At 41.3% G+C, this 26,670-nt stretch overlaps 1 protein-coding gene across 3 annotated transcripts in view; it reads left to right on the forward strand.

The window, feature by feature from the left end:
* Window positions 1-21,739, forward strand: part of lpin2 (lipin 2) — a 136,557-nt gene extending 114,818 nt beyond the window's left edge. For all 3 annotated transcript variants that reach the window (XM_038809192.1, XM_038809190.1, XM_038809189.1), the window contains exons 15-20: window positions 2,024-2,172; window positions 4,962-5,048; window positions 7,818-7,970; window positions 10,940-11,054; window positions 12,234-12,337; window positions 20,019-21,739. In XM_038809192.1, coding sequence (XP_038665120.1) covers window positions 2,024-2,172; window positions 4,962-5,048; window positions 7,818-7,970; window positions 10,940-11,054; window positions 12,234-12,337; window positions 20,019-20,163 — 753 coding nt within the window. In that variant the 3' untranslated portion in view covers window positions 20,164-21,739. The remainder of the gene's footprint in view (window positions 1-2,023; window positions 2,173-4,961; window positions 5,049-7,817; window positions 7,971-10,939; window positions 11,055-12,233; window positions 12,338-20,018) is intronic.
* The last annotated feature ends 4,931 nt before the right edge of the window (window positions 21,740-26,670 follow it).

Genomic DNA, 26,670 nt, shown 5'->3' on the forward strand with positions numbered 1-26,670 from the left:
AAAGTGGAATTTTTTCCTTGAGCTTTTCCATCAAATCTCGTTTAAATATGTGAGTTGGATTACGCCCTGCCCTTACACCAACAACCATTTTGCAATCCTTTCTTGATCTAGGCATGATATCAATGGACTGCAAATGTCTTTTTTTAAAGGGTAATTTTTGTTTTCCAATTATAGGGCAATTTAGTATGGCCAATCCACCTATCCTGCACGTGTTTGGGTTGTGGAGGTGAGACCCACGCAAACACTAGTAGAATGTGCAAAATCCACACGGACTGTGTCCTGAGGCCAGGATCGAACTCTGCTCCTCAGCACCGTGAGGCAGCTAACCACAACCCCACCATGCCACCCCTTTAAGTAAGGCTTTTGACATGTAACAGATCAGAAAAGTCGAAGCCCATGAGCTTCAAAAAAGAAAGAGGCAAGTTGGGTGCCAAATTGACCCATGTCAGAAAGCAAAGTGTAATGGCCGACGGATACACTGCTGCCTATGGCACTGAATATCCGGGTTCAATCCCAGCCCCGGGTACTGTCTCTGTGGAGTTTGCACATTGTCCCGTGTCTGCGCGGGTCTTGTGCCCCCACAATCCAAAGATATGCAGGATAGGTGAATTGGCCATGCTAAATTGCCCTTCAGTTGGAAAAAAAAAAATTGGATACTCTAAATTTTAAAAGTAGCAATGGTCAACAGATGTTTTCCTTTGTGAATAGAAGGCCGTTTCTGGTTTAGTTCCGCAGGGATCAGCATTAGATCCTTTGCTTTTTGTGATATGCACTATTAGAGTTAAGCACAAGGGGCACAATTAATAAATATGCAAGTGTTACAATAATTGCCAGTGTGGTCGGTAGTGAAGAAGTTTGTACACTGCAGAAGATAGCAATGGACCAGTCAGGTTGGCAGAAGTGGCAATTGGAAATCGTTTGGAAGAAGTGTGAAGTTACACGGTTGGGAAGTGAAAAATAAGGGTATTGAAGTTTAGAGGAGTAGAAGAACCTTGGATTGTATGTCATGTCTGTAGCTTCCTTGAGACAGCAGGATGAGATATTTTATTAGAAGAAGTATGGAGTGATTATTGTAAGACTGTATGAAGCCCGAGTTATATCACAGCTAGCGCTACAGTTCCTGTCGCTGCTTATCAGGAAGGATGTGATCACACGAGAGGATACAGTGAATATTTACAATATATTGCTAGGAGTAGAGAAATTAGCTGGGGTTGATTTTTTTTGGAACACGGGGCTGAGTAGAAATTTAAGTAAGGCCTTTGAAATTGAGGGTTTAGATACAATGGTTAAGTATCTATTAACCAGGGAGAGGCCAATAAAAAGGGCCATAGATTTAATATAATTGCTAATCGAGTTTGTGAAGAACCTTTCTGATCCAGGGGCTACAGTAAGGGTCTGGAGCTTATTGCTGGAAAGGATGAGAGAAACATGAAGCTTCCATGCATTTAAAAAAAACGTGGACTGCACTTGAGCTACAGTAAGCAATACCGGGTATGCACTTGCCCAAGGAGGTGAAAGTGAAATTAAGCTGGATGGCCTTTTTTCAACATGTACAGACATGATGGGCCGAATAGTCTCCTCCTGCGATGATTCTGTTATGGCTCCATTTGTTTATTTAATGTTGCCTCCTGTTGAACTGACCAACGCAGAGTAGGAAAGCTACATGTTTTATTGTTCAATCTGAATTGGATGACAACAAGTGTAGCAATTGGCCGTGACATTCTGGATGCGGGGTAAATTTAAAAAAAAAAAAAAAATCCTGGTTCCTACATTGTCATCCTTGTGCATATGGATGTTAGTCATGGGGCACCTTTGAGCCTCTAAGAAATATCATGTGGGCACCTGAAGACTGGTTATTTGGACAGTACAAGAGTGTGATGAGTGTGACTGCTACCAATGTAACTGGTGTAACCAATGTTGGGAGGTTGTTCTTGAGCAACATACTCCGGTTTTTCAAATGCAGAACAGTCTGCTTTTTTTATTTATTTTGTTCTAAATTTTATTGTGTATATGTATACCCTAGGCAAGTCTAAAACTGAAAGAGGGGCCAAATGATGTGGTATTTAGTATAACGACTCAGTATCAAGGTACCTGTCGCTGTGAAGGAACCATATACCTCTGGAACTGTGATGATAAAGTCGTCATATCGGACATTGATGGAACGATAACCAAGTAGGTTTTGCAGATGCAGCAATTATTTTCATTAGATGGATATATGGAGCACTGCATACATAGGATAATAAATGTTTTTTTTTTTAAACTTGCATGCAAAGTTCTCAATGAACCTTGTAATTTATGCACGTGTTTCCTTGTTTGTGTATGATGTTTTATTCATAATGTAGCAGTTTGCATACAATGATTTTTTTTTAAAAATATCACTGCAAGTCCAAAATTTTGTTCATTGTCTTAATAAACTTCATGAAGGCTAAATTTTATCCGTTATTATATTCCTTTCTGCTTACCAAAATATTCACATGTTTCTGAATTAATGAATTTCTGTATTGATGGACTGTTTTAACATATGCAATTGGCACCACATCATTGGCAAACTCTTCTGTTTCCTGCACCTCTTCCTCTTGCTAATTTCCTTATTGAGCTGTATTTTCCATTTATATAGCCTGACTGCTCTGTAGTGTTCATTAACCTCACCCTTTGAACTTTGTATGATCAAGTTTTCCTTTTGTTCTGCCTCATTGTCTTTTTTTCCAGTATCTATATCCCCAGAATCATTCCATAACGACACTGAACAGCTTCTCACAGTGAAGTTTATAAGTTTCACTCAACAGAGCCAGGATTTTACAAAAGGTCATCTGCTTTATAGCTCAATTCTCTTCTCCATTACTGTTTGTATCTGTTTTGAAAGTTGTGTGCAGTGTTGTTGAATTGTACTTCATTCTTGCTCTCTTCTATGGCACTATGCAGCTGCTGAAAATCTGTGGGTTTTCAAACCTGGACAAGTACTTGGATTGTTCTGACAGGAACATCTACCAATCACCACCACAGAACTATCAGGGTCATGAAGAGATTCCCTAATTTTAAGTAATTTTAAGTAATTATCTGGGTGCTCACCATGTGACGTATCAATAGAATCTGACAGTTCATTGGAGGTGGAATAAATATCATCAGCCATCACTGCACTTGGGGCAGCACGGTGACACAGTAGTTAGCACTGCTGTCTCACTGCGCTGAGGTCCCAGGTTCAACCTGGCTCTGGGTCACTGTCCGTGTGGAGTTTGCACATTCTCCCCATTTTTGCGTGGGTTTCGCCTCCACAATCTAAAGATGAGCAGGGTAGGTGAATTGGCCACACTAAATTGCCCCTTAATTGGAAAAAATGAATTGGATACTCTAAATTTACATTTAAAAAACGTCATCACTGCTCTCTTGAAATGAAATGACAATCGCCTATCGTCACAAGTAGGCTTTAAATGAAGTTACTGTGAAAAGCTCCTAGTCGCCACATTCCGGCACCTGTTCGGGGAGACTGGTATGGGAATTGAACCGTGCTACTGGCCTGCCTTGGTCTGCTTTAAAAGCCAGCTATTTAGTGTGTGAAACCAGCTCTTCCTGGTTTACCAGACCAGGACATCTGGGAGTGCCTTGCATCCTGTTGCACCCAGTGTTCATCCTTCTCCTCAATGCATCATCTGTTGGTGAGTCTCTAAACAAAGCCTAGGAATGCCTTCAACCTGGGTGTTTTCTCCTCCCCACACCTCCCCCAAGTGGATGACTTTGTTTGTGGTAGATTAAGGTTCTTCCCCAAACACAATGTATACCATTCCTGGCAACTGTGCGTGTGTGCTGGAAGACCCATGAATCTTTGGGGCCCCTGTTCTTATCTGTCATTCTCCAGGTGTTGTCTATGACAATTGAGGGACTTTGAACAGGCTGCTAATGCCTTTGTCTCCAGTTTTATTTTGTCTGCCAGCAAGGTGCAAAGTAGCACACCTGAAACAAGAAGAACATTTCAGTAGTTAATTACACTCCATCTTTATGCTTATTAAAATCTACATAATGTCAAGACAATATTTTATTCCAAAAAATGAAAGCCTGCACAGATTATCTCTTTTTTTTTCTATTTCTTTCTTTCTTTCTCTTTCACTCTCTTTCTCACCTTCCGAGCAAAAACAACACCATTCCTCACCTCCCTCAACTCATGTATGAATTAGATAGATTTTTTTTCATTTGTCATTCACTGACTTTACACCCAAATATTCCTGTAAACCAATGGTCCCAACACACAAGGTATTAGTGGAAAAGTCACTGTGGTTTTAATTGGTTGAAATCCAACTGTACCACTGTTTTGCAAACCTGCAAGTGTGATGCTGCAATTGAAGGGAGACTGTGTACTCCTTTACTGGATAAGCATGCACCTTGCAGATAGGTGTCAATTTCTTAATAATTTGACTTGCAAACTAAGAAATCCCTGTTAGCCCAAGTTGGAGTAGCCTCCATATGCACATCGGGTACCAACAGCATGGTGGAAGATTCTGCATATATGCTACCTCCATGTATAGCTTGCATCACCAATTCTTTATTGGACATTTTGAAAGACCTGAGGCTGGCTCCTCCTCCAGCATCCTTAGTGACAGGTTTTCCTTCCCCCTCTGCAGCTGCTTCTCCCCACAAACTTTCTTCATGGCCAAGTCCTGGATCCTGTACCTGATCCAGAGGAAACACTTCCATTGGACTCGTAGGCATCAATTGCATAAAATAACAGGTGTATATATCAATCAGTAGTATTGATGAACTGCTTACTTTGCCATATTCTGATACCTTAATGGTTAATTGCGTTACTTGCAGTGGAACAGTTTGCATCTTACCTCATTAATATTACTTGAATTTTATTTGTGGTGGGCCTATTTAAAACAATATACACTGATGCACTAATCTATTTACAACTTTAGATCTTAAGCGTGGTTGTTTCAGATAATTTATGATGTTTGTATATTTTTTTATAGGTCTGATGCCTTGGGGCAGATCCTTCCTCAGCTGGGCAAGGACTGGACCCACCCTGGGATCGCCAGACTTTATCATAAGATTCATGAGTATGTCTGGAAATCATATCTAAGAAAAAGTAACATTGCAAAGAGTTGAATTGATTTTTCTTTCCCTGCACCATTGGAGGTTACCAAAATGTTTATTGAGATATGGTTCCATGGCACTGGCTGCCCTCAAATGCTCTGCCCCATTGGTCTTTGAGTCTTGACTGCTTACCCACTTTGAATGCCACAGCTGAGCGTAATCTTGTCTTGCATCCAGAAGTGCAAACTCCAGAAGGGGTGCTGGACAACAATCAAAATGGGAAGCTTAGCTTTACTCTAAATGTGCCAATATAAATTGTAGCATAAATTGCACCTCTGCAGCAACCATAGCAGCATTAGACCTATGGAGGAAAGTAGTGACTTGTTCATAACTAGCTGCTGATATAACAATCTGATGGCAAGGAACAGTTCTGGTGGAAAGAGGTAACAGAGTAGTATTGTCAGCATAAACGTGGAAGGTGACCCCATGTCTGGAGATAATGTCTCCATGGAACAGCATATAAGGGGACCAGGGGTCACTGGGAGGAGGCAGGAGAATGGGGATAGAGGAGGCAGGAGAATAGAGATGCGAAACCTATTGGCCATGATCGAATGGTGGAGAAGATTCAATGGGACAAATGGTCTAATTCTGCTCCTATGTCTTGCGGTCTATAAAGGAGAGCCAAGGATGATTCATGAGGGACTCTGGTGGTGATGGATGAGAAGTGAAAGCATTGCTGGAGAAATTCTAGCTAAGATCAGACAGAAATGAATGGTGGAACTAAGCAGAAGCAGCCTCTCCATCTGGGCAATGAAGGGAAGGTATTGGAATACCATGTCAATGACTACAAACAGGACATGGAAGCCTCATGCAACATAGTCACAGAGAATGTGGTTTATTATTTTCATTTGAGCCATTTTAATGCCATTACTCGGATTGCCAATTACCACCTCTGCAACCTTTACCTGACTCCACATCTGCTTCAGCTCACCACCCTCCACATCTACTTCAGCTCGCCCTCCTCCATATCTATTTTACCTCGAACCAATTGCCGATTCCAATGTAGGGAGAGGAAAGAACTAATGTTTCGAGTCCGATGACTTTGTCAAAGCTTTGACAGCGAGTCATCGGATTCAAAACATTAGCTCTTTTCTTGCCAGACTTGCTGAGATTTTCCAGCATTTTCTCTTTTGTTTCAGATTCCAGCATCCACAGTAATTTGCTTTATTCGATTCCAATGTAATCCTGACTGGCCTTCCACATTCTACACTCTGTAATCTTGAGGTCAATATGCTTACTCGCACCAAGTTCCGTTCAGCCACCACAATATGCTCGCTGACTTGTATTAACTCCCTGTCAAGTTGCATTTAATTCCCATAATTGTTTCCAATTCCACCATTGCCTCGCCTCTCCCTATCTGCTTTCTCCTCTAACCCTACAACTCTAATTTGTGGTCCTTCCATTCAGACGTGTTGAGGATTCCCCTCAGCTGCCAAGTTCCTGAGCTCTGGAATTTCCTCCCTCAACCTCTGTCTCTTTCCTCCTTTTAGTACCCTCATTAAACCATGCCTCATTGGTAATCGGCCCTAATACCTTCCTATATGGCGTGGCTCGGTGCCACATTTGGTTTAAAAACTCTCCTGTGAAGGTCCTTGGAATGTGGTTGACCATGTTAAAGGTACGATAGTAATAATAATAGCTTATTGTCACATAGGCTTCAATGAAGTTACTGTGAAAAGCCCTTAGTCGCCACATTCCGGCACCTGTTCGGGGAGGCTGGTACGGGAATTGAACCCGCGCTGCTGCCTTATTCTGCATTACAGGCCAGCTATTTAGCTCACTCTGCTAAACCAAATTAGAAGACATGCAAGAACTTCTGTAGCTATTGTCAAGCACTTTCAAGCACTACACACTTGTGTCCGCAGTTTCTATTGAAAGGAATTGGACCCAAATCCATTTGTCAGTTGACTGAAAACTTTTGTCTCTAGAATCTAGACCACTTGTGAAAGAAAGCAAGTCATGTTGTTAAATCAGATCTGTTTTCAAAACCAAATATGTTTGCAGAAGAGTTTTTAATCATTTGTATATTAAAACATTGTATTTTTTCCGCATTTCTAATTACAAACCCGTATATATAAAAATTGGTAAAGATTTATTAAAGTAGAATTCAGGCACATTTTAACTTTAGATTGTTTCACCAAAGTAAACAATTCAGCAGAGCCAAATAATGTACACTGTATAATTACAAGATAAATATGTTATCGTTTTAATTATAAACAACACTATGGTAGTAACGTGTTAAGGAATTTTTTTTTTTTTTCTCCCCCAAAGGGAAGTCTTTAATTTTCCAGAACTGAGCAAAAATAATGAATAATAATATTAGAAAATAACTTTGAAAATAGCTACTCCAGAACTCATTTTGCATCTGGCTGTTCTCTTAACTAGGAGATGGGATATATTCAAGGTGCTATTTGTCTTGTCCCGCAATGCTGCCAACCCCCTAACCTTGCCAGTGCTTTGAGTTTTCTGTCTACCTTTCCAGAAGATGTGAAGATGGGTCTCTCTGGTAACATGACCACTCTTCATATGATGGACCAAAGGTTAGAAAAAGCCAAAACTCCAGTTTCCTCTAGACATCAGTTCGGAACAAAACATTGTTGTACAAAATAAGTAACTTTTTCTGCATAGGAGCTAACTGAGAAGTTCAGGTGGATTGCATGTATCCCAAGATTGGTACGTATTAATTATGTGCCATACAGTTGTGCTTATTGTTCTCTGCTGTTTGCTTAAAGGAATGGTTATAAATTTCTTTACTGTTCGGCACGTGCCATTGGGATGGCAAACATGACGAGAGAATATTTGCACTGGGTGAATGATAAAGGAACTATCCTTCCCAGAGGACCCTTGCTACTAGCTCCGAGCAGCCTTTTTTCAGCATTACATAGGTATGTGGCAAGATCTTAAGTAAAGAAATATTTTTACAATTGCATGCATGGGCAGGACGATAGCACAAGTGGATAGCACTGTGGCTTCACAGCGCCAGGGTCCCAGGTTCGATTCCCCGCTGGGTCACTGTCTGTGCGGAGTTTGCACGTTCTCCCCATGTCTGCATATGTTTCCACCAAGTGCTCCGGTTTCCTCCCACAGTCCAAAGACGTGCAGGTTAGGTGAATTGGCCATGATAAATTGTCCTTAGTGACCAAAAAAGTTTGAGGGGTTATTGGGTTACGGGAATAGGGTGGAAGTGAGAGTTTAAATAGGTCGGTGCAGACTCGATGGGCCGAATGGCCTCCTTCTGCGCTGTATGTTCTATGTTCATGAGAAAAGCTTATTTCATTAGCTGTTTAAAAAATATAGCCTTTTGATGTTGCTTCAGAAGCTCTCATTGAAACATGGACTGAGTCATGCTGATTACTGGCAAGTCCTGCCATTGGGTAGAAGGTGGGTGGCAACTCTGTCAGCAGATGCCAGGTCCCAGGGTGGCACGCACCTATTTGTGGCTAATTCACAGGCCGCGATGTACATTTAAGGATGGTAGCCAGGTTAAAAGCTGCCAGTACAATTATCGGCTGCCTCATTAGTGCCACCACTCATGGTGGGCATTGCTGACGTTGCAGGGCACCTCAATGGCCTCGTACCCAAGAAGGCAGTTGAGGTAAGATGCTGAAGCCGGGTCCCTCTGTGGCCATGGAGTGTTTGTAAAAGAGGCCTCTTCCCACCCCATCCCCAGAATCCACTGGGACCTCGCCATCACGGTGGGCTCACCTGACATGGGACAGAAGGAGGCAAAAGTGACCTTTACTTGTTTCCCGATGGGAGTCCAGACCACCAGTGTGCCTTCCACTGGCAATATAGCATGGTGACAGGATGGCACTGGACTCCCCGATACCATCCTCCAGCATTTTGACAGCCCTCTGTCTCTCAGTCCATCTCCAAAAGGCCTGGAATATCTACCTCATAATGTTGACAGTTGACAGGTATTTGACCTGTCCAGAAACCTATCGCTGTAAGGATTTTTAATTAAAGTTACTGCTCAAGCTCAGTTGAGATATTGTTCAATATTAAGTGTTCGCCGCAGACATACAGCACCTCCAAGTTCAGGGAACTTTGCTGAAGATTTAGCAGCCCAGTTGATATCCAGGTCTTCACTGAAATTTAACCAGACAAAACTATGCAACTTTGTAGCACAGATTACGGGGAGCTTTCTGATGTACAGCTAGTTCCAGCTACTGAGGCATTGGTTTAATGAGTACAGTAAGATGTCTTACAACACCAGGTTAAAGTCCAACATGTTTGTTTCAAACACTAGCTTTTGGAGCACTGCTCCTTCCTCAGGTGAGGAAGGATTCACCTGAGGAAGGAGCAGTGCTCCGAAAGCTAGTGTTTGAAACAAACATGTTGGACTTTAACCTGGTGTTGTAAGACTTCTTACTGTGCTCACCCCAGCCCAGGCTGGCATCTCCACATCATGGTTTAATGAGTGGTAGTGATTTTAGCTAAATGTGTCATACTGGCTCCCCACTGTCGGGCTGGTCAGACATAGAAACATAACAGAATAGGAGCAGGAGTAGGCTGTTTGGCCCTTCCTTGCTCTGCCATTTAATATCATGGACAACCCTCTATCTCAACACTTAAAAAAAAAAACACATCAGTGCCCTAGAATACCAAGAACTGTTATCTGGTTTGGGTGTTGGATTACTGTGTGCCACAGTGGGTCTGAATTTCTGATCCAAGACATAATCATTGTGGAACTACCTCAACCCCAATGGTACCTCTGAGGATAATCACTGGATGGTGTGTCATTTTGTTCACTAATGCTACTATAAAGCATGTTGAACCCTACATACACCATTGCTGTATGTCTGCAACTTTTTAAAAGTAGAGTTTGCTTTGCATTTTGTGGTGATTCTGTGGCCTTGCATTCTTTGGGATAGACTTTAGTTAACTTAACCATCTATTATGGGCAGCTGGGGTTTAATTCCTCTAAAGTCAGTGTTACAGATCATAACTGCCACTAAACTTTTGAGCAGTATGTCTTTTTGATAGGCAGGAGCAAAAGACCAGTATCTATTTGGCCGGCATGGTGGCACAGTGGTTAGCACTTCTGCCTCACAGCTCCAGGGTCGCGGTTTTAATTCCGGCCTCGGTGACTGTGGAGTTTGCACTTTTCTCCCTGTGTCTGCATGGGTTCCCTCCGGTGCTCCGGTTTCCTCCTACAGTCCAACGATGTGCAGGTTAGGTGGATTGGCCATGCTAAATTGCAGTGTCCAAAAGGGCAGCATGGTAGCATAGTGGTTAGCACTATGGCTTCACAGCACCAGAGTCCCAGGTTCAATTCTCGCCTGGGTCACTGTGTGGAGTCTGCGCATTCTCCTTGTGTCTGTGTGGGTTTCCTCCGGGTGCTCCGGTTTCCCTCCTCTCAGAAGTCCCCAAAGACATGCTGTTGGGTAATTTGGACATTCTGAATCTCCCTCAGTGTACCCGAGCAGTCGCCGGAGTAGGGGCTTTTCACATTAACTTCGTTGCGGTATTAATGTAAGCCTACTTGTGACAATAAAGATTATTAATTGCCCCTTAGTGTCCAAAAAGTTAGGTGGGCTTACTGGGCTAAGGGGAAAGGGTGGAGGCTTAAGTAGGGTGCTCTTTCCAAGGACCAGTGAAGATTCGATGGGCTGAATAGCCTCCTGCTCTGTAAAGTCTGATTCTATTTGTCTTTGTTTACTGCTAGCAGTGACAAAGACTGGGAAGAGCTACATTCAGAGGCAGGGAAGATAGCTGGTAGAAACTGTACAATGGAAATAGTTTAGCAGCATGTAATTAGTTTAACAATGGTTATTGAAGAGTCAACATTTTGGGTAAAACAGTGCATTGTGTGGTCATGTTTTTGTCTGACATTATACTTGTCTGGTTGCAGGGAGGTAATAGAGAAGAAACCAGAAAAATTTAAAATTGCATGTTTGAATGACATCAAAAGTTTATTTACTATTTGCAACCAGCCTTTCTACGCTGCTTTTGGGAACCGACCTAATGTAAGTAATTAGCAAACGTGATTATTTAACACTAGAGAACACTAGAGATTGAATGTCATGTTACGGGCAGGACGTGGTTTAATTTAAATTTAAACGACCATGACTTCCCCCCTCTCTACTCATCCACAAACTTTGATTTTGATTTCTCTCTCTTTCTCCTCCCCATCCCGCCCTTCCCCCAATAAACTGTGGTGTCCGAAACCCTCAGGATTGATATGATACAATTTTTATCAATCACCCCACAGAAAACTACTTGTGTTCTCTTTTTCACTCTTACAATAAGAGAGTTAGAAAAGAAAGGTTTACAGGCAAAGACCCAAATGAAAACAATTATTGTTCCATGTGTGTCCAGAGGCCCAAATCAAAGGCCAATAATATATTCCTTCATCGAATTTGGCAGGTTGAAAATTGATGCTGGATAATTCACTTTTCCGGTGGAGTTAACTTCCATGATGAGATAGGCATTTGCATATTAAATAATCTTGTAGGCTGTGGTTCCTAAATTCCAGTACAGACATTGTAAATAAGGCCAGGCATTCAAACCTGGCCAGATCCCTTTTTCTGTGCTACTGCTTAATAGATGATGGAAAAATGACTGACACAGCTGTGCAACTTCATAAGTCAATATTACAGCTTCCACTGGCTTGGGGAGTCATGTCATATGACTTGGATCTCTCCACTACTTTGACAAAGCATGTATATCCCTTTGTCTGGGTTCCTGAGATTGTTCCAAAAATTAAGCCTTAACGCGAGTTTGCCAGGTCCTTTGTTCTAGCAAACAAATCTGGTTGGCCTGTCTTATGCAATGCAAATGGCCTTTGTATAATTCCCTTTGAATTTGGTCTCTGCAGCCCACGGGGATTATTAGCGTTTCTTCTGAGATAACGTGGCACTAATTTGTGATACTGCCAAATACTCCCCTTTTGTTCAGATTGCCATAGTATTCAACCATTTTAAAAAGGCCACTTTCAGTTTTAAAAATTTAGAAATTAGCTATGAATGTTACATTTGCCTGTTGTATTTTAACTGCTTCACAAAAACACAAAATTGTTAAAATTGAAGTAAAAATGTGGGATTTTACCCTCAGTCTTGTAATTGTATTCTTCCAAATTCCAAGCACTGTACAGAGTACAAAATTTAATGCCTGATTTTATTTTTACTTTCAAATTGCTTTTTCAGGATGTTTGTGCCTACCAGCAAGTAGGAGTTCCAGATTACAGGATTTTTACAGTCAATCCGAAAGGTGAACTGATACAGGAGCAAACAAAGGGCAATAAATCTTCGTGAGTATTCTGATCAATTAAATTTCTGAGACATTCCCAAAATAATAATGTGTACCGTTTTTGATGAAAGCAGAGAAATTGAAATTTGGAAAATAATGGTCCACATACTTGATTGTAAACTTTGCAAACACAATGTGATGCCAATTTTTAAATTCTTTTGTGTTTAGAATTATCCAATCTGTAGCACTAAAACAACGATTGTGACTAACTCTTGCTAATGTAACTGATATATAGGGAGGTTTTGTGTGCGCAATATTTGTTCCTTCCAATCATAATTCCCATGTCTATTCTATTCATGTGGCTTATGTTCTAGCCCCCCCGCCCCTCCACACAATAAAAATAATTCTAAATTTGTCTGAGCTGGATATGCTGAAAGTTCACAGCTACACTTGCAAAATGCTATTTCCATCGAGCCTACTACTTTCTTACTGGTATGCAGTTGTTTCACCCTTCTCTGTTGTAATGCACTTAATCTTGCCACATTTCCGATGGATGCTCCAATGTAACCCCTGCAATCCCCCCCTAATATGTTGAGATCCCACATCTCCTTGTCACAAATAGTTTGTTCCTTGGCTAACTGCCCGTCTCAAATATGGGCATGTTAAAATGTTTGAGGAAAAAGAAATATTTGCATTTATTTAGCATCTTTCTTAACCAATGGACATACCAAAGCATTGTACAACCAATCAATTACTTTCTGAAATGTAGTCTCTATTGTAATGTACAAAAAGTGACAGATAATTTGCACACAGCAAACACAACTGTGTTCGTGATTGGAACACATTCCTAGATTAAGGAATAAATATCGGCCAAGGCAATGGTGACAGTACCCCTGCATTTTGATCTTTTCCATCCAGCTGAAGACTGGTGGGGCCTCAAGCTAATATTTCCTCTGAAAAATGGCACCTTCGACAGTGCAGCACTCCCTCTGTACTGCACTGGAATGCCAGTCTACATTGTCGTACTCCGGTCTTATGAGTGGGATTTCCCATAATGGGGTTAAAATTATATTAGTTGGTAAAAGAGATTGGAGCTATTTGCTCGCATGGAGGGGGAGAGAATGCTAACATAAACTGAGCCATATGGCCTATTTCAGTGTTAATATTTTTCTGTACCATGCAGCACTTCGCTTTCTAAAACCACTTAATTACTCCTTTGTTATTCTAAGTTCATTGTAAACCCAGTAACCCCACCGCCTATGAAATATTTTGATTTTGTGTACATGATAGCTGAAGATAAGTGATCATTGTCATTTCAAACATGAAAAATATGGAAGATGCGAACAAGAGATAACCCAGTCCTCCATAGCTGTAAGAGTCCTCGTCTATGAACTCAGCACTGAAAACAATGCAGTGGCATGAAGTTGGGGTCCTTGCCACTAGTTTCCCACCAAAAATCTCAGAATATGTTGGGGCTAGTGAACTCTGGTGTAAGGGATTGTTTAATGGCTTCATAATTAATACCAAGCAGCCCTTCTGGCCCTTACAAGTATAATGTTTCATTACTTTGAGAGTTGGCATATATTGGAGATTTTGTTTAAAATTGTGTCGCCTCTTAATTCCTTTTCTTTCCCAATCTTGTATTTTGCTTTCTCTACATGAATTAAAACTCATTTTACTTCCTGGTATAGACCGTTGCATGTCACAGCAAAGATTCTGCAGTCTGGTTGAAGAGTCTTGCTGTTTCTTGCTCTGATTGCATACAATGTCAATGCTCTGTAGTATTGTTGTGCTGGATCGGACACTGGGTTATGAAGCATTATGGGCAACTGTCAGTTCATCCTGTCCTTTCACTGCTGAATGCAAAATTTCAGCCAGCAATTCATTCACCAAGAGTCATTTGATAGTACAGAACTAGTATGCTGAAAGAAGGGGCATTTTGTCAAAGTTCCCATCTATGGCAATTTGTAGGAACACCAATTTAAGAAAATGCAACAAATTTATACTGTGTGAGAAGAGAGTGCTGGTCGGTTGGCAGATGGACTCTGATAAAGGTGGTGCCTTGGGGAATGCACCAGCTGATGGTTACTGACCATCAACTGCCATGCAGTTTGAAATTTAAATCAGGCCAGTGAATTGATTGATTTATTGTCATATGAGAGTACCTTTAAGAAATGGGATTTATAAAATAGCTGTAGTGGTGTACCTTAAGAAATGGGTGTTTATCGGTGATGTCAGAGTGTGGGTGGAGCTGGGCTGTCTGTCTGCTTTTACTTTGGGCTTGCAGCTACAGGGTGTGTTTAGTTTTGTTTTAGATTTGGAGTAGCTGCAGTCACAGCAAGATGTGTACGAATCGCTGCAAGCCTATGAATGTTCATTTGGTGATTTCAAAGTGGTAACTGTTCTCAGTAGTGAAGTTAAAACTGATGTCTTTCTGTAAAAAGGGTTCTTTTGTCTTGTGTATGTTGCAACGAATGATTGAGTTACTTATAGAGTACTGTATTCTTTGGCTTTATTGGTGTTAATAGTTGGTAAGATGTCTAATGTGGGTTTATAAAGTGTTATCTGGTTTCATAAATAAACATTATTTTAATTTAAAAGTACTGTAGATTTCTGTTGCATCACACCTGCAGAGTAGGGTCATGTGCTCCCCATAACAGCAATCAATTAGTTGTGGGTTAGTTGAACTCCATGATACACTTTGGGGTTTTCTAAACCCTGGCCCATAACATTGTGGTCACATGTATCGAAGTACAGGGAAAAGTATTTTTCTGCGACCAAGGGAACGTACACAGTCCGTACATAGTAGACAAAAAAATAATCGACAGAGTACATTGATAAATAGTACATCGACAAGTGTGGTTGGTTACAGTGCGGAACAAGGGCCAAACAAAGCAAATACATGAACAAGAGTAGCATAGGGCATCGTGAATAGTGTTCTTGCAGAGAAGAGATCAGTCTGGGGGAGAGTCATTGAGGAGTCTAGTAGCTGTGCGGAAGAAGCTGTTCCTATGTCTGGATGTGCGGGTCTTCAAACTTCTGTACCTCTGCTTGATTAAAGAGTCTGGAAGAAGGCAAATCCTTGGTGGAAGGAGTCTCTGACAATGCTGTCTGCCTTAGGCAGTGGACGGTATAGACAGAATCAATGGGAGGGTGGCAAGCTTGTGTGATGTGTTGGGCTGAATTCACCAAACCCTGAAGTTTATTGCGATCTTGGGCTGAGCAGTTGCCATACCAAGCTGTGATGCTTCCGGACATGCCGAATTTCTTTAGCTCTGTAGGAAGTAGACACAATAGGCTTTCTTGACTGTTGCATCAACCTGAGTGGACGAGGACAGACTGCTGGTGACAGTGACCTCCAGGAACTTAAAGCTATCGACCATCTCAACTTCAAAGCCATTTATATAGACAGGGGTGTGTGTCGTGCTGCGCTTCCTGAAGTCGATGATCAGTTCCTTGGTCTTTCCGACATTTAGATAGAGGTTGTATTCGGTACACTATGTAACCAAGTGATTTATCTCCCTTCTCTAGTCTTATTCGTCATTGTTTGATATACGATCCACCACAATCGTATCATCCGCAAACTTTTAGATTGAATTAGAATGGCAGTTACTTCATTTATTTAGCTTAAATGGGCACAATGTGTGCACATGTTTTTTCGGCCTGCAAAGAACAGGGCCTTATGTACTGATACATGTAGCTTCCAGTACATGCAAAGGGCAGTTCAGTTGACTGCTCCATTTCCAAGGAGAATTTGAGCACAGATTGGAGCCCATTAAGACATACAACAAAATTATTACATGCAGCTGCAGATTTAAATATGGCAAACATATCTTTTTAATCGGAAATATGCAAGGGTAGGAGATTGGGTGGCATTCCATCAAAGGCTCGTTTCTCATGTAACCCATCAAAGCTGTTTGCGAGGGCTGGACCGAGAGGGAACCATGGCAACACCATCTATTTGTGCATACATGATGTCATTAAAGCTGAACTCAATTGCCTGAGTTGCTGAGTTCATAGGTTCAGTGGATACAGATTCTCACAATGGTGGCTGGTCTAGATTGCCATGATATCGTACTCGAGCACAAATATCTATGGCTTGCTTAAATGGAACATTGGTGAATAGACAAGTAATGTCAAATGCGCACATGCATATCGATCTCGACCAGCTGCCATTGCATGAATCTGTATTCAAGTCCTGTATAGTCTTCATTAATGCAGTGGTGTAGTGGCAAATTGAGTTTCAGGAGATCTAAGAAAATTTGGTCATATCATTTCTAAATCTACTATGTATCAATCATTTTGGTCCCCAAAGGTCAGTAAAACTATGCTTTTTAAGTGAAAAATATTAGTGCCAGCAGGCATTTTATTTCAAGCCACGTGGTATTTTGAAAATTAGTCTTTAGCAGAGCTAAAATTTCATTATGCAACAGTTTTATTATTTAAGACACGAATCACAGAAAAAAATACTTTTAACTGGGGGCTGGTATATGGAAGAGTCACTGCTTTTCTTGATTTTATATCTAATACCTAGACCTGAATATAGACAGGTTGGTGGAATGGGCAGTCACGTGGCAGACCATTTCATGTGGAGACGTGTGAAGGGATATATTTTGGTCAGAAAAACCAAGGAGTGATGACTTAAAGGAACCTAATTTACAGACCAAATCTGACTTGCAGTTCCTCCAACTTTCATTATCCATCACTTTCACCTTCAATACCTCAATGAACCTTGCTCACCTTGAATGATTATAAAATCTTCGACACTTTCCCAACATTCACTTTTGCAACACATTCGATCATTCCAAAAGTACTTACAAATCATATAATTCACAAATCATGTCTACTGTGACCAGTATCACAGAAGTCAACTTCCCAGTGAGTAATGCTGCAGACAATCACCTAATAATTTAAACTATGTACATAATCCTCACCACATTTCAGCACTATAAATATTTCCCTTTTTAATGCAAACAGTTGATACATTTGGGATGACAAGTACAAAGAAATAAAGGCACTACTTGAGCATATACATAAAATTCTCCAGGAACAAGAGAAAAGAGCTACACTGTCGCCTAATTTGTCCATACATGAACTCATTAAATGTTTACTTAACATGGGTTCCAATTTGTAGTCTTAAGAGGCACAGGCTTACTCTTTAGCAGCATAGTTAAATTTTGTGTAACCTATGAAACAGTGAATTGTCCAACATCCCGGATGCAGTACCAGAGATGCAACATATTGGCAAAATAATGAATATTTATTCTTCCATTAACACTCTCTGGACCCATGCTTTTTGTTTCTTTACTACAACCTCTGCGTTTTGTTCCATGACATCTTCTCCCTTTCCCCTGCCCCCTTTCAACGTCTTGAAACCCAACACATTTCTACCTCCCTTCTGTATGTAAAGTCTGTTTCACTGCTAGTTGCAGAACCATAAGAGGCCATACAAAATATTGGATGTCAAGTAAAATTTAGATATTTAGCATATGGATTGAGTATTAACACCAAAGGGCAAAACAATGGGAGTAAGAAGGAATACTTTATAAGAAACTAGTGGCAATTGAAGTGGGTGGTGTCATACTGAATCAGGTGGAGAAGTTTGTATTTTTAGGACAAATGATTATGAAAGATGGCAGGTGTTGTGCTGAGGTTAGAAGGATCGAGATGGGCACAAGTCATTTTTGTAGAGGTGAAGGATGCGTTAACAACAAGAAAATTGAAGAATATAAATAAGGAAAAACTCAAAGCTGCCACTTTGTTAAAGTGGTTGAAGATGAGCCAAGTGGATGTGTGAAACATGCATCGAAGCATTGCTAGAAAATAGAAGTAGGAGGAGGCCATTCAGCCCTTCGAGTCTGATCCGCTATTTATTATGATCATGGCCGATCATCAAATACAATACCCTGATCTTGCCTATCTTTTCTCTCTCAACCCCCCACCCAACATCTCTTGATCCCTTTAACCCCAACAGCTAAACGTAATTCCTTCTCAAAATCACACAACGTTTTGGCCTCAACTACTACTTTCTGTGGTGGTGAATTTCACAGATTCACCACTCCCTGGGTGAAGAAATTTCTCCTCCGCTCGGTCCTTAAATCCTCAAATTTAGACCCCTACTTCTGGACTATTTCTCTTTCTTCTCCCCCCCCCCCCCCCCCCCCCCCCCCCCCGTTCCCCCACACACCACCACCATCGGGAACATTCTACCCAGTCTAATCTTGTTGGAATTGAGGTTTCTGTGAGATCTGCTCTTGCTCTTCTAAACTCCAATGAATATAATCCTCACTGACTTGGTCTTTCCTCATATGACAGTTCCACCATCCTAGGAATCAGTAAAGCTTCTCTGAACTTCCTCCATAGCAAAGACATGAAGTGGTATGAAGAGTGACCAACCAACCATCCTGGACTTTGTGGGGCTGAGCTGTAATTGAGACCATTGTCCCATGTCACTGGTTGTTTGCTGGGGTGCAAATTTCCCCACTTCTGTGGACTACACATCAGCCAGGACTGGATGACAAATTGCCCCATTCCCAAGGATAGACAGCAGCCCACACAATGCTGTGTCTGGATGACAAACCTGTCCACCGTTCTCCACTCCTACGATCTGGATAGCACCCACCCTTCCTTCTCACCAGTTAACGTATCCTGTATCTTTTTTTCCCCTGAGTTGGTCACCCTGATGGCGCAACACAAAAAAACATGGTAGTCTGACAGCTGATCTCTTGGCAGGTGTAACTACAGCAGGAAGGTTAAAGCTTGTGATTGACTTGCAGAATTGTGCCTTCAACTCTATGCTGAGGTAATTTTGAGAAGGATAGAATAAAGTCAGGATCCTATGCCATGTGTAGGTAGGTCAAATCAGAGGAGGTACTCCCTTGGTCTGTTCATATTTCCCAGCAGTTGCTTTCAGAAGGATAGTGGAAGAGGCTGGGTACACATGAAGTGGTGGTGATTGGTCAGTCGCGCAATCAAAGAACAGGGCAAGTGGAAATTCCCATGTTTTCACAGCAGATAGATGCATTGCAAACTGTTACTGAACTAAAACCAGCAAAATCTTGAATTCAGTACCTGGGTCTGTACTGAAGGAACTGTACTGATCTGATCTTGGCTTGGGCAGAGAGTTTGCCCTGTGCCTTTGGCTAAGAAAGTTAGATATTTAACCATGTTGGATGCTTCTAATCATTATCCTGTACTTTTCAAATTCTTTTATGGGACATATCTGTCATTGGCTAGCCCAGCATTTCCAGTGCCTGTCCTTGAATGCCCTTGAGAAGGTGGTGGTGCGCCATAAAATGTCTGTGTCAAGGTTAATGAGGATAGCCTCACTCTTAACATGGAGTAGGTTACCTGGAAGGTTTCTGCAGGCACTTGAGTAAAGCAAAGGAAAGATGCTCCCACTTGTGAAGTTCCAGCAGGAGAGGCATAAGAGAGAGTTAGGGCAGGTAATGAAGTAAACATACATAAACAACTTCAAGTAACTGTCATACTAAAAAGAGAAGCACTTGGTTTTTCATTCAAAGTTCAGAGAAAGTGCTTCTTCAGTTTGTTTAACTGAGTTCCTATTTACCTCCAATATGTGCAAATTGATTCTCATCCATGCAGCACTTTTATTTTGCTTTCCAGCTAAGTGAAGCCTCTTAATGGAGATGTATTTTTTATCAGGTTTGTATAGAAATGTTTGTGTGCTTATTCAAGAAGAATCAGCTCTCCTCTAATTGTAATTATTTTCTTAATTTTAGGTACATTCGGCTGAGTGAGCTTGTTGAACATGTCTTCCCTTTGCTTAGCCAAGAACCATGTTCAGCTTTCATTTATCCAGAATACAGCCACTTCAACTACTGGCGAGACCTGCTGCCAAATATCAGAATGGAAGAATTGAATTAATCATTGCCAGTAGAACTCTGTCAAAGATATTGTTCATACTTTTTTAAACAGTCTGATTCAGGTATAGATTAATAAAGCTAATCATCTGTGTTTATTTCATGTATTGATTCTAGCGTCGAAGCATGATGTTTACACAAGTTAATACCAGCAGAATTCTCTCAGGGATATAGCCTTCGTGTATATTTTACCTATTGGTTGCACCAGAAGGAAAATCAATGAATTTGGTCTTGAATTGCATCTTTGTCCAAGACCATTGCACATAATGTTAGCTCTCTGCACTTATCTTTACAGTTGCTACTTATAGTAACTTTTAGTCTGGCTTGGATTAAAGCATTAACTCAATTACAAAAGTGTGACAGTCTTTCTTAAATGCTAAGAAAATAGGTCCAGAATCTGTTGGTTATAATGGAGCCAAGAAAAGAGTCCAGACCCATTCTGTAGCAATGACCCAATTCATATCACACGTCAACTATTTGATGCTGCTTCACACGCAGTAGGGATACTTGCCATTGTTTTTCTTTAAAGTATTAACCAATTAGCCTTTCATCCTATAAATTGAATATATGATAGGTACCTCATTATGGATGAAAGTCCCACTTGCAACCCAACATTTTACTACAGACTGATGGCTATTGTGTAGTCTGGCTGCTCGATACATTTTTTTATATTTCATGATCTGTCACATATATTTTGGTCCGTCCTCTTATGCCTTCAATTGGTAAGATTTAATCGAGTTTTGATCAACCTTTTACAAAAGAGGTGCAGGAAGCATTTTGCATTCAGAGTTTGCACATTATTAACAGCAAGTTCATTCTTTCTATGAAAGATGTTGATTGATGTGTTATGAGAACACAATTATTCAGAAAGTTAATTGCGTATATGTTCTATAAACTAAAAATGAATGTAATATACTGGGGAATGGGAAATATAATCATGATTTCTTCTACCAATTGTTAATCATTTTAAACAATTTGTGCTGCAAATATGCTCATATTTTTGAAAGAAGAGAAATTGAACTAACGTATTGTTTTAATTGCCCGTGCCAATATAGGGGAAATTTGTTGGACATCCTACAAGTTCTATGGGGTCTTTTTATAAAGAAAAAACAATTTTAAATCCCAATTTAAAAACTTGCAGAATGTTTTCAAACTCCTGTGCACATTTTTGATGAGGATAGCAAATTAAATGCATTTTCCAGTTATTTTAAATGTGTAAGAAATGACTTAGTGATATTTTTCTGCTGATCATTTTTGTATTGCTCTGTTTCTGACCATGGATAATATTTGCCGGCCAGAGAAGAACGAAATATATTGAAATTTGGCTTATTGTTTGTGTGGTCATTTAAGAAAACCACAGTACAGTTGCTTTGTCTGGCTTGGATTAAAGTGATTGTAAGAAATATCAGCAAATACACCAGTATTATATATTAGATTGTGAATCAATCAGCTCTGTATTTAACACAATCTTAAGTATAATGTTTCAGTTTGTATGTATGTGTATGGACCCACATACTAAAGTCTTGTTATGAGACATTTCATCTAAGAACCATGAAATAAAGAATGACATTGAAAACTTTCATTTGTATTTTTGTGGTTTGGCATTCTAATAAACCTATGATTGGAGCAAGAACAGAGGATGCAGGGAAAAACTCAGCGCAGTTAACAAAATAATGTGAAAACTACAACAAAACGTAGCAACTTAAGAATAAAAGACAGATGGCCTGGTGGGGTGGGGGAGTGTTTAAGCTGGAGGAGAACGGTCAAAATCTAAAGCTGTTTCAACTCCACAGTGCGCCCCAAGGGTTGAAATATACCTAATCGGAAGATGTGTTGCTCCTCCAGCTTGTGTCGGGCTTCACTGGAGCATTGCAGTAGCCCAAGGACAGACATGTGGACATGAGAACTAAGTGCTGAGTTAAAATGGCAAAGAAGAAGTAGGTTAGGGTCATTACGGACTGAACAAATGTGTTTCACAATGTTCTCACCCAGTGTGTATTTGGTCTCTCCTATGTAGAGGAGACCACATTATGAGCAGTGAATGCGATAAACCAAATTGAGGGAACATTAAATTGAAATGCTCCTGAACCTGAAAGGAGTATTTTGGGCCTTGAATGGTGATACGATAAAGGGGCAGGTGCTGCACCTTCTGCGATTGCAAGGGAAGGTGCCATAAGAAGGGGATGGGGGGTTGGACATGGTGGAGAAGTGGACAAAGGTGTCACGGAGGGAGCAGTACCTGTGGAATGCCAACTGAGGTGTGGGGGCATGGTGGGATATGTGTTTTATGCTAGCATCATGCTAGAAATGGATGATCCTTTGAATGCGGAGGCTAGTGGAGTGAAAAGTGAGGTAAAGGGACAACTCTATCATGGTTCTAAGAGGTACAGAAAAGGGTTGAGGACAAATGTGTGGGAGATGGGTCGGACCTAGTTGAACGCCCACTACAGGTGGAGGGGGAAAACTCACGAAAGGAAAATAGCAGACATGCTATATTTGGGATGTTGGTGTCTCCAGTAATTTTTTAGTGTTCTATTTTCTTTGAGCAACGGTTATACACTGAGTAGCATTCCCACAGGAAGGGGAAATTCAAAGATCACACTAACAATTGTGCAAGTTTCAGTAACCCTTAAACCCCTATTCTTGCCTCCTATATTTGCGTGGGTTTTGCCCCCACAACCCAAAGATAGATGTGCAGGGTAGGTGGATTGGCCATGCTAAATTGCCCCTTAATTGGAAAAAATGAACTGGGTACTCTAAATTTTAAAAAGTAAACCCTTATTTGCCAAAATCACATCACCAATTGAATAATTTAATTAAATGTAGTGTGAGATGACTGGGTATTGGACAAACTGGATCAATGAAGTGCTGAGTAGTAAAAGAAATATTGACTTTAGATCTCCCATGCATTCCTACTATTTACAAAGGACAATGACCAGTTTAATATTACTGAATCGTGACAACTTGCGTTTCTATTGTGCCTTTTAATTCCAGAGCTATGGGAAACAGTACAAACTTTTAATGTCACTGGATTAGAATTCTGAGGCTGATGCTCTGGGGAGGCTGGTTCAGATCTCACCATGGCAGCTGTTGGAATTTAATTTCACTTAATAAATTCAATGAATTAATAAATTTAGAATTGAAAACTGGCCTCGGTAATGGTGAAGACAAAACTATCATCAATTGCCATAAAACCCATTTGGTTTACTAATGCAGGAAAGGAAATCTGTCATCCTTATTTGGTCTGGCCTACATGTTTTGTTTTATTTCATAGGATGTCACTGACTAGGCCAGATTTGTTGCACATTCCTAATTGTCCTTGAGGATGTGGTGGTGAGATGCCTCCTTGAAATGTTGCAGTTCATGTGGTGTAGGTACACTTGTTGTTAGGAAGAGAGTTTTAGGATTTTAACCCAGTGACAGTGAATGAACGGGGTCAGGCTGGTGTATGGCTTGGAGGGAACGTCCAGGTGGTCGTGTTCCAATGAATCTGCTGCCATTGTCCTTCTAAGTGGTAGAGGTTGCAGGTTTGGAAGGTGTTGTCTAAGGAACCTTAGGGAGTTGCTGCAGAGCATCTTGTAGATGGTATACACTTACTGTGTGCCAGTTGTGAAGTGAGTGAATGTTTATGAAAGGGATGCCAATCAAGTGGGCTGCTTTGTCCTGGGTGGTGCTGGAGCTGCACATATCCAGGCAAATGGAGAGTATTCTATTACACTCTTAAATTAAAAAAAAAAAAATTTAGAGTACCCAATTCATTTTTCCAATTAAGGGGCAATTTAGAGTGTTCAATCCATCTATGCTGCACATCTTTGGGTTGGGGGGGGGGGCGAAACCCACGCAAACACGGGCGAATGCAAACTCTACACGGACAGTGGCCCAGAGCCAGGATCGAACCTGGGACCTTGCTGTTGTGAGACTGCAGTGCTACCACTGTCACCGTGCTGCCCACCATTACTCCTGACTTGTGCCTTGTAGATGGTGGCCAGGCTTTGGGGGGGTGGGGGGTCATATGTCCGTAGACCCACTGCAATATGGTTGACTTTTAACTGCTGCCTGAGGGCTGGTTTAGCTCAGTGGGCTAGAGTTGGTTTGTGATGCAGAACAAGGCCAGCAGTGTGGGTTCAATTCCCGTACCAGCTTACGCAAACGGGTGCCAGAATGTGGCGACTAGGGGCTTTTCACAGTAACTTCATACTTGTGACAATAAAAGATTATTATTAAATGGCCTAGCGAGCTGCTTGGTCATAACAAACTGATACAAAGTCAAAAAGAAATCAAACTGGGCAGCATAGTGGCGCAGTGGTTAACACTGCTGCCTCACTGCACCGAGGCCCCGGGTTCGATCCCGCCCCCAGGTCACAGTGTAGATTTTGCACATTCTCCCCATGTCTGTGCGAGTCTCACCCCCACAACCCAAAGATGTGCAACGCAGGTGCATTTGGAGGCATATGCCAAAATTGCAGGCATCTGCCTACTCAGGGGATCGTTGCCTTACAGGCAATGTCCTAGAAACCAGCATCACTATCTGGCTCGACAGACCCAACAGAAATACTATAAAAGTAGGATGGTGCCCTCTGGACCTCATGTAGTCTCACGTCATCAGGTCAAACATGGGGGAAAAACATGATTTATACCCTCTTCTCTTCACCCCCCTGCCCTGTTGAAAACCACCTGGAAGAAGCAGTGAAAGAGGCAAAGGCACAATGTTGTTTGGGTGGGTGACTTTGATGCCGATTACAGAGGGTAGCTCTATAGAACCACTACTGACAAAGCTGGCTGAGTCCTGAAGAGTATTTCTGCTAAACTGTCGGTGGCAGGTGGTAAGGAACCAGCAAGATTGACAAAGCTTCCTATCCTCACCCAACTCCCTGTCACATGTATCCATGATAGTAGGAGTGACCATCACACAATGCTTGTGGAAATAAAGTATCTCTTTCATACTTTAGAATACCGTCCATCATGTGAGGCACCACCAAAATGCTAAACAGGATGGGTCCAAAATGCTAAACAGGATGGGTCCAAAACAGATCTAGCTGTTCAAAATTTGGGCATCAATGATGTGCTGTAGTGCACGACAAAGGAATTGTATTCCTTTCAATTTGCGCCCTCATGGACTAAAATATTCTTCATCCCCACCCACTCTACCATTACTATCAAGCCATTGGACCAACCCTGGTTCAATGGAAAATGCAGGATGGCATGCAAGGAGCAACTGTAAGCAAAAATGTGTCGAACTGGTGAAGTGGTAACACAGGATATGCCAGACAGTGGAATAAGTATGCTGAAGAGCTGAACAATTCCACAACCATCAAATCAAAACTGCAGTCCTGCCATATCCAGCTTGAATGATCATAGTGAACAATTAAACAGCTAACTGGAGGAGGAGGGTCCACAAATATCCCCATCAGTGATGGGGGAGCCCAGCACATTCGTGCAGAAAAACAGGGCTGAAGCATTTGCAACCATATTCAGTTGCAGTGGATGATCCATTTCAGCCTCCTCCGGAGGCCCCAGCATCACCGATGCCAGTCTTTAGCCAATTTGATTCACTCCATGTGATATCAAGAAATGGCTGAAGACACTGGATGCTGCAAAGCCAACAGGCCCTGACAACATTCTGGCTATAGAATTATGCTCCAGAACGAGCTGCGCCCGTCGCCGAGCTCTTCCAGTACAGCTACAGCACTGGCATCTCCAGGCAATGTGGAAAAGGTATGTCCAATATGCTCTGTTACAAAATGGAGGACAAATCTAACCCGGCCCATTACTGCTGCGTGACTCTACTCGCGATCATCCGCAAAATGATGGAAGATGTCCCATCAGCCGACCAATTGGGTTTCTCATTGTGGGCAGCTCCACGCCGACGGGAAATCCCCGGACATGGGTGAGCTGCCGGCGGAGAATCTAGCCCCACGTCAAAGTTGATGTCGCAAAAGTAAAGTTTAAAGACTTACTGTCTTAATGAAGCATAGCTACAAGTCCCACCACTCGAGTAGTCCTACTTGTATGAATTGGAAACGCAATTATAGTTTCCAAAGCTCTGGCCATGTTGCTAACAGTCAGTGCTGCATCGTTTAAAATTAGCTTGTTTTTCCAAACATTTTCCAATGGTGACATCCCATTAGCTGAAAAACATGACCAAAATTGTAGATGCTGTGATGTTTTATACAGCCTAAAGAGCTAAGTTCTATTAGAATCATGCACTGAATGACCTACGCAGCAGCATTATCTTGTTTAACTGACATGTTTTGTACTGGTTTATCAATTGCTATGATTTATTATTCAAGTCCATAAAATTTGCATCTCCTGTTAATAGTGTATTGATACAAACATTAATGACTAAATTATTTCATTAATGAGAGTTAAATATTGCATTTATAAGGTAGGCAGGAAATCAGTAACACGAACAAAATACAAAATATTAACATGCAGATAAATTATAATTTTCACCAATTGTTTTGTAAAGCTGAATATTTATTTACTTGATTAATAACCAGGTAAGAGTCCT

The sequence above is a fragment of the Scyliorhinus canicula genome, chromosome 10 (genome assembly GCF_902713615.1).
Source record: "Scyliorhinus canicula chromosome 10, sScyCan1.1, whole genome shotgun sequence".
Taxonomy (NCBI): Eukaryota; Metazoa; Chordata; class Chondrichthyes; order Carcharhiniformes; family Scyliorhinidae; genus Scyliorhinus; species Scyliorhinus canicula.